The sequence below is a fragment of the Anguilla rostrata genome, chromosome 7 (assembly GCF_018555375.3).
Source record: "Anguilla rostrata isolate EN2019 chromosome 7, ASM1855537v3, whole genome shotgun sequence".
NCBI classification, from domain to species: Eukaryota; Metazoa; Chordata; class Actinopteri; order Anguilliformes; family Anguillidae; genus Anguilla; species Anguilla rostrata.
The window spans coordinates 22,745,311-22,760,933 of NC_057939.1; the positions used below are offsets into that span (position 1 = coordinate 22,745,311).

Genomic DNA, 15,623 nt, shown 5'->3' on the forward strand with positions numbered 1-15,623 from the left:
CTGTACATGAATGCATGTGAGCACACATTGAATGCTGTGTGTGTGTGTGTGTGTGTGTGAGAGAGAATGCATGTGTGTGTGTGTGTGTGTGCGTGTGTCTGTACATGAATGCTTGTGAGCACACATTGAATGCATGTGTGTGTGTGTGAGAGAGAATGTATGTGTGTGTGTGTGTGTGTGAATCTGTGCGTCTCTTCTCTAACGAGTCCTCCTGGTCCAGGTGGAGGCCGTTCTTGGTTCTTCCGGGCGTAGCTGCTGGTCAGGGCGTGGGTTAGTGAAGTTAGCGCCCGGGTGTGGGGGGGGGGGGTGGGGGTGTGTGAGGACGCTGCGCTCCTCCAGGACCAGGACAGCGCAGCGGGGGTGTGCGGGTGGGACGGGGGTGTGCTCAGGGTCGTACCATGTTAGAGTGAGGCTGCAGGACCAGGCGTGCCTGTTTCCTCCTCTGCTTCCTGTAGTAGCTCTCAAACGTGTCCCGGGCGCCCTGGCAACAACAGGAGACACTCAGCACGGTCGCCGCGGAGTCTACACACTCTCGCACCTGTGCCCGTACCCATGGCAACCTCTGCCTAATTAAAGCCAGCCCCATACTGGTACTGCGCCTACTTGAGACCCACATAAGGCCCAACACAGTTGTCCTCAAAGTCCTGCGGTCAGCCAATCAGAGCCCTAAACGAGATGACATCACTGCAGACCCTCTGGGACAAAAGCACAGGATTTGCTACCATGAGTCATGTGTCTGTTAAGAGCCTACTGAAAAAAAGAGGCTCTGATTCACAGAGGCCTTGTTCACTATGTTCAATGACAGGTCTATAATACACATGCACATGAACCCTTTCCCTCATAGTGAATAGGGGTTTCCTATGATGCTTTGCTGGTATTAAAGAGCTTACTGCCGGGGATAACTGCCCTATTCTATTTATAAAAGTATAGTACCGTTTAACAACGGACACTCGGTGCAGTTCTATTTTCAAAGTGCCAACTGTGAAGATGTCATATATGACCAGCCAATGAAAAATCTAAAACACTTTCCCTCACCAAGGTCTCAGCAAGGCTAGAAAACACACGGGGTCAGAGAGAGGAGCCTAATCTCCTAAAACGGAGTTCAAACAGGGTTCCTATCACCAGCGGCGGCATCCAAAAAGTGCCTCTTATCTCCCCGTGCCCCGGGACCAGAGCGGCTCCCAATATCAGACGGAGCGGGGACGACCCGAGCCCTCTATCAGGGCCCCGAGCAGTCGGGACTTATCGGCCATTCCGGTCAGTCCCTGTGAACTCGGGCCTATCAGCCCGCACCAGGCCTGGGCCCACGCTCTTCTCCCACCCCAGAGATAAGGCACCGAACCCGGGCTCGTCACCGCCGCGGCCCTGGCGAGGACAGAGCTTCAGTAAGCTCAGGAAATGAGTGCTAAATTACCGTGGAACTTCATTCCAATTGCCCGGCTAATTGCTCAAAATGCAACTAAGCTCTGAAGTTTGTAGGAGACCACTGTCTATAGGGCTACTCACTCGCGCTGAAACACCTCGTTCTAAAGCAAAGCTACTGCTAGGCTAATGAACCTGCTAGCACTGAAACTGCTAGCATAGGAGAAATTAAAATGTATTTGCTGAAGTACATTACTCGCCTATGAGTGCCATATTAATCTGAGCCTACCGGGGGCATCATTGTGAAGCTGCACTGAAACTGTGCACGTAGTCTGTTTTAGTAGTGGATGCTGACTTTCTTTTTGTTGAGAACGGCCTGATTGGTTTAAATATTTTGTAAAGGAAAAACAAACACCCCCGCAGGACAGCAAAACAGCCCCTGCGCAGGTCTGCTAACGCTTGTGACAAAGCGCCTTTGTGCCCCCCCCCCCCCCCCACTCACCCCCCCACCCTCGTCACCGTCGGCACACATCAGCAATCAACTATGACCTTCCCCTACCAGATCCCTCCACTTCCTGTCGAAAAGGGCCTGCTTCCTGTCAGATAGGCGCACCCTCAAAGTTAAGCAACGTGCCACGGGGGTCACCGCCGCGCCAACAACGCCTGACCCCCGCGACCTGCGGATAACCCCCCTCTGGGGAGGCGGGGGGGGGGCGGCGAGCAGACCCCTCTCTCCCGCATGGAGGGGGTGCCAGTTTCTGAAGGAACACCGTGACCCTCGAGCCAGAAATCAAAACGGTCAAAAACAGAACCTGTCTTTGTTCATGCTATTCACTGCCGCACAGTCAACACCGGCGGGCCAGCGGGTCATAATGAGAGGGCCGTTAATGGGGAGTCGAGGGTTCGGAAAGGTAAAGAGGGGCCCCCCCCAGAGGGGCCCACAGGACCCCAACGTGGCTGTTACTTCCTCTACACAACAGTATGAATATATGATTAGAGCGTGGGTCAGAGCTGATCAGCTCCAGTAAAATGCAGTCAATTCAGTTCAATTCATTACAAATCAATTCATGAGATGAAAAAATCATTCCATAATTTGACCAAAAAATCATTACATGAATTGACCGAATTCAAATTTAGACCCAACCGACATAAATGATCTCTACCCGTGATCGCTGGCAAAATTCACCCAGTAAAAACATGGTGGGTGGTCCCAAGGGGCAGAGCCGTCTGTGTTGGGTGCAGTGGCGCCCCCTGTGGCCCAGGTGCAGCTGTGTAAATTTAAACGTGGCGTATCTCCTCCAGCGAGCACCGTCCCAACATGGGGACAGAAGCTCCTCTCTTTCAGCCTCGCTGGAGGAGGCGGCGTTCGGTACGACGGCTGAGGAAGCCGCCTCGGGCCCCTGAAGGTTCCGCGGCCCGCCTTGGAGTGTCCTGAAGGAGGAGACGTCCCCTCAGCGCCAGCACACGCAGAACCAGAACAGCGTGTTTCTAGCGCTTTCTTCACCGATGACGCAGAGCGAACAGCGCGAACACTTTTTAATTAGAACAAGGCCATCGGCCCGGGAGCCTTGAACCTGAAAAGAATCCCGGGAATCGAATCAGGAGCTGCTCGACGGCTCACTTTTTTGGACCAAAGAGCCCATGACGTCCCTGCAATAAGCAGCTGGGAAACCTGGGTACTTCGCTCGCTCTTTGAAAGGTGGTTAAGGAGCCACGGGCCCGTCTGGCAAGCCCGTGATCACACCGATCATAATCTGGAACGAGAGAGCGGGAGAACTGTCTGCGTCACCGCGGCACAGAGGGACCGAGACAGGAACGGTGCCGAAAACAGAAGGAAACGGATCGCCGCTACCGCTCGGACCGCCAAACCCGCGGCGCGGAGGGACCGCGAGCGGACCGGGTCAGAGCCGGTTCACAGTGAGCTCACAGTGAACCGGTCACTACAGGCCCCGCTGGCCGCCGGGTCGCCCGCGTTCCTGACAGCTCTCGTCGAAAAAACGTCTGGAGAGAACGTTCCTCAGGTCAAAGGCAAAGCTGCTGATTTTGTTTTTTTTTGTTTTTTTGGTCGTTGTCTTTGCTGGATAAGCTTAGAAAGAACAGACCTCCTTTTCAAAGAGTGATGTAACCTTCTGAGGAAGGCCAAGAGGTGAACCGGCCGTCCGAGAAATAGAGCGCAGAAAAAAAAGCAAACAGTGTGCGGACCCAAAAAGAGACTGTGTCCCCTCTGACTCCAGCCCCTCCCCCCCCCCTCCCCTCCTCTCGCTGGCCTTCCTGTCAGAGTTCAGGGCCTTCCTGTCCCTTTTCGGTTCGGCTGAACCCCGCCCGGCCGCCTCCGAACGCCGTGACCGGGTCGCGTCCCCTACAGCCGTCACAAACCGAAAAAAATAAATAAATTTAAAAGCCCCTGTCCCCCCCACAGCCGCCGTTGGATCAGAGCCGGGGCCAGGACACAAACCCTTTTTCACCGTCCCCGCCCCCCTCCCTCATCGACCGCTTCTCACCTCCCCCCCCACACCAAGGTCTCGAAGGTGAGGCGAGGGTCAGCGCTGGGAAGGAAACCCATAAACTTGGGCCGGTCACATCACATTCCCCCCGGCGAGAGCGGGGCGCCTGGAGGCGCGCGGACGCCGTTTGTTTGCTTTCTGTTGTTTTCGCCGCGCTCGCAGGAGAGGCTCGTCTCCCCTTTCAGGGAGCACGGCTTTTTTTCCCCCCCCCCACGCTCACCGTTTGACCCCTCGCACTCTAAACAGTCCATCCGACAGGGAAATGACCCTACCCCCCCACGCCCCCCCCCCGCCCCCCCCCCAGTGTTAAACTCTTCACCCCCCCCGGCTCGCGTGTCCTCCACCGCACGCGCCGACGCAGCGATCGCCCGCCCCCCCCGCGCAGCGTCTCACCAGCGCAACAGGCCATGTGACTGCCCCGCCTTTCACCAGGCAACGTCCGACCGCGAGACCGCAGTCCCACACGCAACTCACACGCAGACCGCCAATCACACACACACACACACACACGCACGTACGCACTCAGGCATGCACGCGCACGTGCACACGCACTCACACATACGCATGCACACGGGGTGCACACATGGACACACAGGAACATGGGACAAAACGCACACTTTTGTGTGTGCAGTTGCTGCGGTATGTGTGGCACGACAGTGAGACAGGTAGGCACAAAACCAACTTGAGCCTTCCTCCCCAGAAATAAGAGCCCGCCCTCCACCTCAGACAAAGGCCACCAGGTCGCCCTGTCCTAGCGCACGGACCCCATGTGCAGATCCATCCGAGCCCACGCTCACGGGCACAGGGCGCTGCGCACACGCTCACGGGCACAGGGCGCTGCGCACACGCTCACGGGCACAGGGCACTGCGCACACGCTCACGGGCACAGGGCACTGCGCACACGCTCACGGGCACAGGGCACTGCGCACACGCTCACGGGCACAGGGCACTGCGCACACGCTCACGGGCACAGGGCACTGCGCACACGCTAAGGGCACAGGGCGCTGCGCACACGCTCACGGGCACAGGGCACTGCGCACACGCTCACGGGCACAGGGCACTGCGCACACGCTCACGGGCACAGGGCACTGCGCACACGCTCACGGGCACAGGGCACTGCGCACACGCTCACGGGCACAGGGCACTGCGCACACGCTCACGGGCACAGGGCACTGCGCACACGCTCACGGGCACAGGGCACTGCGCACACACGCTCACGGGCACAGGGCACTGCGCACACGCTCACGGGCACAGGGCACTGCGCACACGCTCACGGGCACAGGGCACTGCGCACACGCTCACGGGCACAGGGCACTGCGCACACGCTAAGGGGCACAGGGCGCTGCGCACACGCTCACGGGCACAGGGCACTGCGCACACGCTCACGGGCACAGGGCACTGCGCACACGCTCACGGGCACAGGGCACTGCGCACACGCTCACGGGCACAGGGCGCTGCGCACACGCTCACGGGCACAGGGCACTGCGCACACGCTCACGGGCACAGGGCGCTGCGCACACGCTCACGGGCACAGGGCACTGCGCACACGCTCACGGGCACAGGGCACTGCGCACACGCTCACGGGCACAGGGCGCTGCGCACATGCTCACGGGCACAGGGCACTGCGCACACGCTCACGGGCACAGGGCGCTGCGCACACGCTCACGGGCACAGGGCGCTGCGCACACGCTCACGGGCACAGGGCGCTGCGCACACGCTCACGGGCACAGGGCACTGCGCACACGCTCACGGGCACAGGGCACTGCGCACACGCTCACGGGCACAGGGCGCTGCGCACATGCTCACGGGCACAGGGCACTGCGCACACGCTCACGGGCACAGGGCACTGCGCACACGCTCACGGGCACAGGGCGCTGCGCACACGCTCACGGGCACAGGGCGCTGCGCACACGCTCACGGGCACAGGGCACTGCGCACACGCTCACGGGCACAGGGCGCTGCGCACACGCAACCCCGCGGGCACCGCTCCGGACCGGCACCCGCCGAAACCCGAGGCCGCGGAAGCGCTCCCAAACACAACACGGCGAGCGGCGGGCCGGGCCGGGGGCCCTGCCGCGCGGGCGGCCAGCCTGAGTGCCTGTTTGTTTGGACTGCGCGGAGACGCAGACAGGGCCCGGGAGAGGGCTAATTGGAAAACGGCGGGTAATCTCAACGCTGGGAGAACGATGTGGGCGCGGAGCCGAAACCCAGCTCTGCACTGCCAATGTCAACGCCGGGCGGGGGGGGGGGGGGGGGGGGAGCACCGCCTTCTCCCTTCTCCGCTTCCAACGGGCCAGTCTGAGCTTAAAGACGTTCACCTGGCAGCTGTCAATCAATCAGAGAGGACTCCGCCCCAACCCCATGCCTACGCCCCGCCCCCTGTGACTGAAGTGAATACCTGAATGCTAACACAAGCTGTGCAGGGTGTGCATCACACACAGGGGTAACCCGTTGTATAGGTGGGACATTCAAATACAGGCAGGTGGTAAAGTTACAGGGAGGAGAAAGACACAGAAAGGAACAGCAACAAAAAAAAACCTGGAAGGACAGCAATAATCAGGACAGATCATTTAACTAGAACAAGAGGCCCACTGTCCTGTAGGCCGACATAATTAAGAGACAGAAAGAAAGAGGGAGAGGAGGAGAGGAAAGAGAGAACAGATGAGAATAAGAGAGCTGAAGTGACTTGTGAGAGAGAATGCAAAGATGCTGATCGGGGATAGATGGAGGGGGAGAAGAACAGTAGAGAGATGAGGACGAGAGGAGAAGACAGAGGAGGAGAGGAGAGATTGCGGAGGAAGAGGGGGGGAGGTCACGGCCAGCTCACCAGCCCGGTGTAGATGTGGAGGCAGCGGTACACCGGCGAGAAGTCCACCAGATCTTGAGCTCCGGGCACCTGCCAAACAGACACATACACCGTCAGACCACCAGGGGGAGCTACAGAGCACAAGAGGCCAGCACCATCCGACTGAAGGATGAACCGCGGGGCTGGATTACGCGCTGCATGCTGAGGATAACGCCTGGGCCTGATACCCAGGATAGGCCAACAGCTCATTTCCTGTCGGGCTTCTGTGTCTCATCAGTGATGTCACTACTCAAGCCTGACACTGTGCAAGCTCTGCACAGCGCCTGCACAGCAGTCTCCCAGCAGCGGGAGGCTCTCGCGGTCAGCCCTACCCCTGGCGAGGACACGCGGGAGAGCCGGAATGGCTGCCGTTACTCCGTAGTCAGGCCTTACTTTCCTCAAAGTCAATGTGAAAATAAGGCGATACCAAAATCAGCCCCCAATGGGATCATTTTATCCACTGCGATCCGATTGGTCGGCAGGCCAGTGGAGGCGGAATTCAGGAGCGCTGGCAAGCGTTCATGTCCAATCGGCCTCTCCAACACGTCACTTCCTTAATCAAATTCCAGCACATTGGGTTGATTTTACTGGAGGGGAGCGCTACAATTTCTCAAAGTTCTCAAAAGCCATTTGTGACTGCTTTTTTTAAAATCTGTTTTTCTTTTCTTCTCTCTGGGGCCCGGCTGCTTGTGCACACAGGTTAAATAAATCACTGAGGACACGGTAGAAATACAGCCGTACGAATGCTCCTGGCTGGCTGGCTGCGTTTCTCCACGTTCGACAGGTTCTTGACCTTCGCGGAACGGCGGCAGACGAGGCTGTTTGTTTCCTCTGGACAAATTTATGTTAATAAGACAGCAGGCCTTAAATCCTGGACCCGTTTACGAGGCAGCGGGGGGGAGAGAGGGGGGGCGCTGGATCATTCTCTCAGTCCCTCCTCCATTCTACCTCCATTACGCTTTCCTTCCACACTCACACCATCTAAATCAGACGGGCCAACGTTTGAAAAACCACCATCTCGCATACGTATTTACAGCCCTGAGAGAGCTTCCCCCGCGCCACGGTAACACGACCGCAATAAAAACGACAAGTGCAAACGCCGCGTCGCGTTAAAGGGCCATACACTCATGTAGGAGGCTTGTACAGCCAACTCCGACCGTTTCTGCCGCGTTTTTTTTTTGCAGCGTTTCGGAATTAAGCGATTCGTTTAAGTCACCGATTCGCCGAAGGGTCCACACAGCTCGTTTCCAAGGTCTACATTGGCTGCGGATGTGAAGGAATTCAGAAAGATCTGCAGACGCGGTGACCCCCTCCAGGACTGGAGTTTGAGATGTCTAGCCTAAGAGTTTGGCGGGGGGAACAGCTTCCCCGCCGGGCACTCCCAGGGTAAATAAAGAGTATTCAGACTCCTGCTGCTCTCTAGGAGGAAGGAGGTAGAGGTCACGCCATACCCCGCACCTCCAAAGTGGAGGCCCAGGACGAAACAGAGAAAGAGCAGAGAGAGAAAGGTGGAGAGGTAGACTGAGCGAGAAAGAGACTGAGAAAAACCTGTGCATCTCAGACTACCTTCTACTGTGAAGCAGAGCAGCCTTCATTGGAGGAATAGGACCAGGGTGTCGAGGCAAGGCCAATCGGCGAGTGGATACACTCTTAACATTCCGTGAAGCACTGCATTGTGGGATTCAGCAGAGTACAGAGACCACGAGCAGAGCCTACATAAGAAAGCGATGCTGAAGACTCCCATCCTGCGATTAACAGCCTCTGACCGCAGAGACTGGGGTGAGAGACGCGACTCCCGACACTATTGTCACACTGGTGCATGACGGGACATTTCTGCTGCCAGGGACCTTGCCCACTTCCCCTAAAACCCTCTGACGACGATGTCACACGCACGCTCTCACACAAGAAAGCGCTCTGAACCCCCCCCCCCCCAAGGCTCCCCCTCCGCCCGCCAAAATACGACCCCCCCCCCCCAAGAAACCCAACCAAACAATGGCAGCTTTCATCTTCTTCCCGTAAAACGAGCAGAACAGCCGAAAAATACCAACCGGGGTTCGAGGGGGGGAGGGGGGTAGGGGGCGGACAAAATAAAACAATAGTGAGGAGAACGGGGAAGAAACGCGAGGCATGTGTGGTTTGACGCCGCTCACACGCGTGTAAAGAGGGCCCGAGGGACCCGCTGTTTATTCACAAGCCCGTCTGAGTGGGGCACACCTTCACACAGGAAAGGGTGAAGGGCAGGGGGACGGGGGGAGGGAGGGAGGGAGGGAGGTGGGGGGGTGGCAGCAGTGACCTGTACGTGCCTCTCGGTCAGAGGGTCAGCATGGCAGCGGACGCGGAGCGGGAGAAGCAGGGGGTGTCTGGGACAGCGGTGGACACTGCTGGCAGGCAGGTTCTAATACCAGAGCACAAACGTGGCTTTACCGCAGTAACGATCCCCAGTGCACGAGCAGACTTCATCCTGATTAAACTCTTTAATCGAGCCCCGTACACTCTGAAGTCACGTGCATTGGGCCGGGAACGGGACGCGCTGCTCAGGTCACGTCCTGCACGCCGAGATCACGTCCCGCTCGGCCTCGCTCGCTCACAGACCCGTCACGTTTCACACGCTCCCCGCGCCAGCCAGCAGCCCCGTAGTAATGACACTTAACCACCGCAAATGGCCCGGGCCAGCAGGAAGGGAGTAGCCATCAGAGTGAGCCAGAGGTCAGAGAGAGAGAGAGAGATGGAAACAGAAAGAGATACAGAGAGAGAGAGATGGATAGATACAGAAAGAGATGGAGAGAGACTTTTGTTGTTCCTTTATTGAAACCCTACCCCCTGTTTACAAACCCAAAACCCAAAGTGAGTGAGAGAGAGAGAGAGAGAGAGTGAGCAAGACTTTTGTTGTTCCTTTATTGAAACCCAACCCCCTATTTACAAACCCAAAACAGAGGGAGAGAGAGAGAGAGAGAGAGATATACATATATTTATATATATACATGTGTGTATATATATATATATATATATATATATATGTATGCGTGTGTATGTGTACATGTATATAATATAATTAACTCAATTCAGTTAACTTAATAGATAAGTATTATGTTCCTATCATTTGTGCTGTTATCGTTGTTGCTGCTCGTCTTCTTTTTTCCTTTTGATTATATATTCTTACTGTAGTTGATTGCTGTTGTCACTACGCTTTGGCAATATGTATTTTTAAATATGTCATGCCAATAAAGCATTTGAATTGAATTTGAATTTGAGAGAGAGAGAGAGAGAGAGAGAGAGAGAGAGATGGAGAGAGAGAGGAGAGAGAGAGAGAGAGAGAGAGAGAGAGATTCACCCTCTCCGTGCACGTTCACCATGTCCCTGCAGCGGGAGCAGGTCAGGTGACGTGGTATGGCGGGAACATCGCATCTCGAGCGCGGCCCGTTCCGGAGAACAGAAATGTTTACACGTCCACGAGAACAAACGCGGTTTGGGCAGACGGGGGAGAGAGCAGGCCCCAGGACGCAGGCGGCGGGTCACGGGTGACCGGCCCGGGGGACCGAGCGATCAGGAAATGAGAAAAGGAACTGCGTAGCATTTCAGCTCCCAATCTGATCATACGTGACTCAGTGTCTGCATAACATCACATGACCTGGGGAGAGATGACCATTAAATCTTTTAGGTTTAAACAGGAATGGGGTGGGGGGGAGTCTAAGGTCCCCAGAGCGGCAGCCTGAGTCAAGGGGACAGGGGTCCCCAGGAGCTACCTCGTCGTCCTCCTCATCCTCCACGTCCAGTATCCCAGAGTCCTGTTCAGACAGCGGGCTGCTGCCCTGACCGTCCAGCTCCGTGACCTGCCCGGCCTCCTTCCTGGCTCGCCGTCCGCTGCCTGCCCTCTGCTGGTGAGGAAGGGTACTGTCCAAGCTCCGCTGCAGCTGCGCCTGAAACGCACACAAGGTACAGTCAGCTGCACTGCAGACACAGACACATGTACAGCACAAACACACACGCACGCTCTCACACACTCTCTTGCACACGGTCGCATGCGCGCACACACACGCGCACACACTTTGGGGGGACAGTGAGAATGTCTATAGCAGCACACCACATGTAGGAAGCACACTAGTGAACCAGCAGCAGGTCATGCAGAACAACAGGACCTGCTTCATGCACTCTGCTGTCGTCCTCCCCAGCAGACTGATACATAAACCTGCTCTGAGCTTCATAAACCTGCGCTACCTTCCCGCTGTACAGCTCAATGAGAAGAGACGCTTCCCTAGCCCATCTCTCCCTTAGCTGCGTGGGGGGGGGGCAGATCAGATAGGGCGGGGATGGGGAGGGAAGAGGCGGGGTTATCCGTTAACTATTCCAGACCCGAGCCAATCTGGGTCATACCCAACCGAAAAGCGGGAGGGATGGGACCGAGCCTGGGCCCGGCAGCAGTGTTGCATGATGGGAAGGGAACTGGGCTCGTACCTCCAGGGCCGCACGCGGGATTCCCAGGTGCGTAAATGAGCAGAGGGAACGCTGCAGACGGGGGAGGCCGCTGCCTGGCTGGCCTCCAGCGGCTCTGCTACCGCTGGGACTCTGGGCATGTGCACCGGAGCTGGAAAACCTCACGGAACTCTCCAGAAAGAGCCGGCGTGTACCGCGCTTTCCGCCATAAGAGCGCAGCGCGCTCCCAGATAAGTCCCTAGCAGGCCCCAAATGAAGACGGACGGCCATTTTGGAACTTTGGTTGACTCTTTTCACGAACGTCTGTAATCCACTTCAGACAGCGCTGGGAGAGTCGCTCCAGCACTGCACAAACGGTGAGGGGTTTTTTTTTTCTCCAAATTGGAGAGTAAACTAGAGGTTCTCTGGCTGGGCGGCGTCGAGCGGGTTTGCAGGTGGCGAGCATACAATAGCCGCCACTTCAGGAACAGAATGGACCTCTCCAATTCTACTGGGGGGGGGGGGATATAGGGTGAAGTTTGGGACAGTTACCCAAATGAATGGGCAAGGTGGGGCCCCCCCCTGAAGGATGGGGGGGGGGCTGAATAGGGACAGCCTCAATGGCGAGGGCAGAATGACGCACGAGGCTCGCCGTTTGCGTAAGGCCCGGGAGGCCCTCAGAAAGCCGCCCCGCCCGCCCAACGCCGGCGCCCGCGCTCCCCTCCTCCGTCCCCCCCGAAAACAAGGGCTCTTGAGAAGGCGCACAAAGGGGGTCGGCCCAGGTGAACTCCCCCGCATGAAAGGGCCTTCCTGAACGCCGAGCTCACCCCGCCCCCCGAAAGAGCTCCGGAAGGTTCCGCTGACGCACGGGTGACGCGTCGGGGCCCCTGGGAACGCCGCGGGCCGGGGGGGGGGGGGGGGGGGGCAGGCGCCCCGTTTCCAGAACTCTCCTTCACGCGGCGGAGACGTCGGGGTCAGGTCGGGTCGACTCGTGAAGGGGGGGGGGCGAGCGACTGAAAGCCCGGCTGAAGTGGGTACGCTGTGACGCACGAGACCTGCTGCCACCTCAACCTCCATCACCGAGCGTCAGAGGGGCCCAGCTCTCACTGCTGCTGCCGTCACAGAGCCTCCCCACAGCCCCGTTCCCACAGACACATCAGTCTTTCTTTCCTGGTGTATTTATTTTCACTTAATTTCATGTTTATTTATTGTTTTATTTAATTTACTTATTTATTATTTTCATTTGTTTTAATTTAGTTTATTGTTTTATTTTATTTAATCATATATTTATGTATATATTATGTATATATATATATTTATATATATTTGATTTCACTTATTTTATTGTTTTATTGTCGTTATTTTTGCTTTTAATCATTTTAAACCTGAGTCTTTACTTTTATTTTTCCCCAGTTCTTAATCCTTTATTTCCTTCTTTTTTTTTAAAATATATATATTTCACATCTTTTTATTTCTTACATTTATTTATCACCTTTGACTACGTATAATTAAACACAACTCCTGCTTTATTTGCACCCTCAGCCAGAGTCTCTCCAGCTTGGAAAGGGCTTCCAGCCTGGTCCCTCTCAGCTTCCTACCCCCATGGGGGGTGCAGCTAACATCCAGCCTCAGAGGAGCCCTCACCGGCGTCCACCCCAGCCCTCCGACCGGCCGGCACCCAGCGGGCTACTAAGCACGCCCATCAGCCGGCTCCCCCGACCACATGCCCCATCGGTTCCACCACCGTCAGGGCGCTGAGATGAAAGCAGGCACAACAGCCACTTTCTTGAAGAGGGGCGCAAGCTAAGCCCGTTTAATAAGAGATTCCCCGAGCATGCGCTCGCTGGAACACTGACCGCTAAGCTCTGCACCAGACTGCTGTAAAGGTTCTCCAGCTGTTTCCAACGTCTGAAAGGTTTGGAGAAAAGAGCTCGCACCTCTGGTCCGATCCACTTCGGGCTGCGGGACGGGGCGTTCCGACGCGCCAGCGGGTTTCGGCACGCCACTTTTCCGCCACCTGCGACGCCCACGGCGTCAGCACTGTCCACAATTCCAACCTCTCCAGGGGCCCGGCCATCTTTCTCTCATTTTCTCTTTTATGCTTCTGAGTACATATGCACATTTTGCGTCTGCTGTTGGTTTTGTAAAGCTTCTTATGACCTACTTTTTGTGACGCACTTTGCACACTTTCTTTGAAGACTGCTAGAGTGCTAGATAACTATATGTGTTGTTATTATTATTATTATTATGAGGTAATTAGAGTCTATCATTATATCACCCACACTGTCTGCTGGCTTCAGAAGGAGCGATCCTCCTCCTCATTGGCTCTTCTTCCTTTCACGGGCTCTTCCTGTGCCCACCTAGGGACTCTTCCGCTCATGTCTGTGGCTGAAGGTTTGCTCCTGCGGGGGTTTTTGGCCACTGTCTGCCCAGAAGTGTGCTGAAAGATGGCTGGGAAGACATTCATAGTATAGATTTTGAGACTTTGTGATTCCAAGATGCAAAACTGAACAGTTCTTGAACACACTTTTGTTGCAGATCTCAGGATTACTGTACAGTGAGAGTGAGGTACTCTCAGTCAGAGGTGGGTGGAGGAGACAGTGGGGTACTCTCAGTAAGAGGAGGGTGGAGTAGAGAGTGGGGTACTCTCAGTAAGAGGAGGGTGGAGGAGAGAGTGAGGTACTCTCAGTAAGAGGAGGGTGGAGTAGAGAGGGACTCTAGGGTGAGGGAGTGGTACTCTCAGTAAGAGGAGGGTGGAGGAGAGAGTGAGGTACTCTCAGTAAGAGGAGGGTGGAGTAGAGAGTGAGGTACTCTCAGTAAGAGGAGGGTGGAGGAGAGAGTGGGGTACTCTCAGTAAGAGGAGGGTGGAGTAGAGAGTGAGGTACTCTCAGTAAGAGGAGGGTGGAGGAGACAGTGGGGTACTCTCAGTAAGAGGAGGGTGGAGTAGAGAGTGGGGTACTCTCACTAAGAGGAGGGTGGGGAGACAGGGTACTTCAGTGAGGAGTGAGACGTAGCTCAGTAAGAGGAGGGTGGAGGAGACAGTGGGGTACTCTCAGTAAGAGGAGGGTGGAGCAGAGAGTGGGGTACTCTCAGTAAGAGGAGGGTGGAGTAGAGAGTGAGGTACTCTCTAAGGAGAGTGGAGGAGATGGTACTTCGTAAGAGGGGTGGAGGAGACAGTGGGGTACTCTCATAAGAGGAGGGTGGAGTAGAGTGGGGTACTCTCACTAAGAGGAGGGTGGAGAGAAGTGGGGTACTCTCAGTCAGAGGAGGGTGGAGACAGAGTGGGGTACTCTCACTAAGAGGAGGTGGAGGAGACAGTGGGTACTCTCAGTAAGAGTGGGTGGAGGAGACAGTGAGGTACTCTCAGTAAGAGGCGGGTGGAGAGAGAGTGGGGTACTCTCAGTAAGAGGAGGGTGGAGAGAGAGTGGGGTACTCTCAGTAAAGAGGGGAGTAGAAGTGGGGTACTCTCAGTAAGAGGAGGGTGGAGTAGAGAGTGGGGTACTCTCAGTAAGAGGTGGGTGGAGTAGAGAGTGGGGTACTCTCACTAAGAGGCGGGTGGAGCAGAGAGTGGGGTACTCTCAGTAAGAGGAGGGTGGAGGAGAGAGTGAGGTACTCTCAGTAAGAGGAGGGTGGAGGAGAGAGTGGGGTACTCTCAGTAAGAGGAGGGTGGAGTAGAGAGTGAGGTACTCTCAGTAAGAGGAGGGTGGAGTAGAGAGTGGGGTACTCTCAGTAAGAGGAGGGTGGAGGAGACAGTGGGGTACTCTCAGTAAGAGGAGGGTGGAGGAGACAGTGAGGTACTCTCAGTAAGAGGTGGGTGGAGTAGAGAGTGGGGTACTCTCAGTAGAGGAGGGTGGAGTAGAGAGTGGGGTACTCTCAGTAAGAGGAGGGTGGAGAGAGAGTGGGTACTCTCAGTCAGAGGAGGTGGAGTAGAGAGTGGGTACTCTCAGTAAGAGGTGGTGGAGAACAGTGGGGTACTCTCAGTAGGTGAGAGACGTGGTACTAGAGGAGTGGAGTAGAGAGTGAGGTACTCTCAGTAAGAGGTGGGTGGAGGAGACAGTGGGTACTCTCAGTCAGAGGAGGGTGGAGAGAGAGTGAGGTACTTCTCAGTAAGAGGTGGTGGAGGAGACGTGGGTACTCTCAGTCAAGAGGAGGGTGGAGTAGAGAGTGAGGTACTCTCAGTAAGAGGAGGGTGGAGTAGAGAGTGGGGTACTCTCAGTCAGAGGAGGGTGGAGAAGAGAGTGAGGTACTCTCAGTAAGAGGTGAGTGGAGGAGACAGTGGGGTAACACCGGGACATAAGCTCAGTACATTCCTCATTCTCACTGCAGAGGTCTTTCCTGCCCGTCCCACACAATGGAGTCATTATTAGACTGAATCCCCCATATAATGAATCACCAGCGCAATTATACCAATCACAAGCGCAGCCTCCACTCAGCCCAGGCAGAAAGCAGGCCTGTGGAGCTGCTGGATCGATGCGCTCCGAGACAAACAGCCGCCTGTTATT

The 15,623-nt window shown here is 56.0% G+C and overlaps 1 protein-coding gene across 2 annotated transcripts in view; it reads right to left on the minus strand.

Annotated features, from left to right (window-relative positions):
* Positions 1–15,623, minus strand: part of exoc6b (exocyst complex component 6B) — a 103,902-nt gene that overhangs the window by 57,955 nt on the left and 30,324 nt on the right. For both annotated transcript variants that reach the window (XM_064343802.1, XM_064343800.1), the window contains exons 7-9: positions 10,455–10,628; positions 6,694–6,762; positions 398–481 (exon numbers count right to left, since the gene is read on the minus strand). In XM_064343802.1, the coding sequence (XP_064199872.1) occupies positions 398–481; positions 6,694–6,762; positions 10,455–10,628 (327 nt within the window). The remainder of the gene's footprint in view (positions 1–397; positions 482–6,693; positions 6,763–10,454; positions 10,629–15,623) is intronic.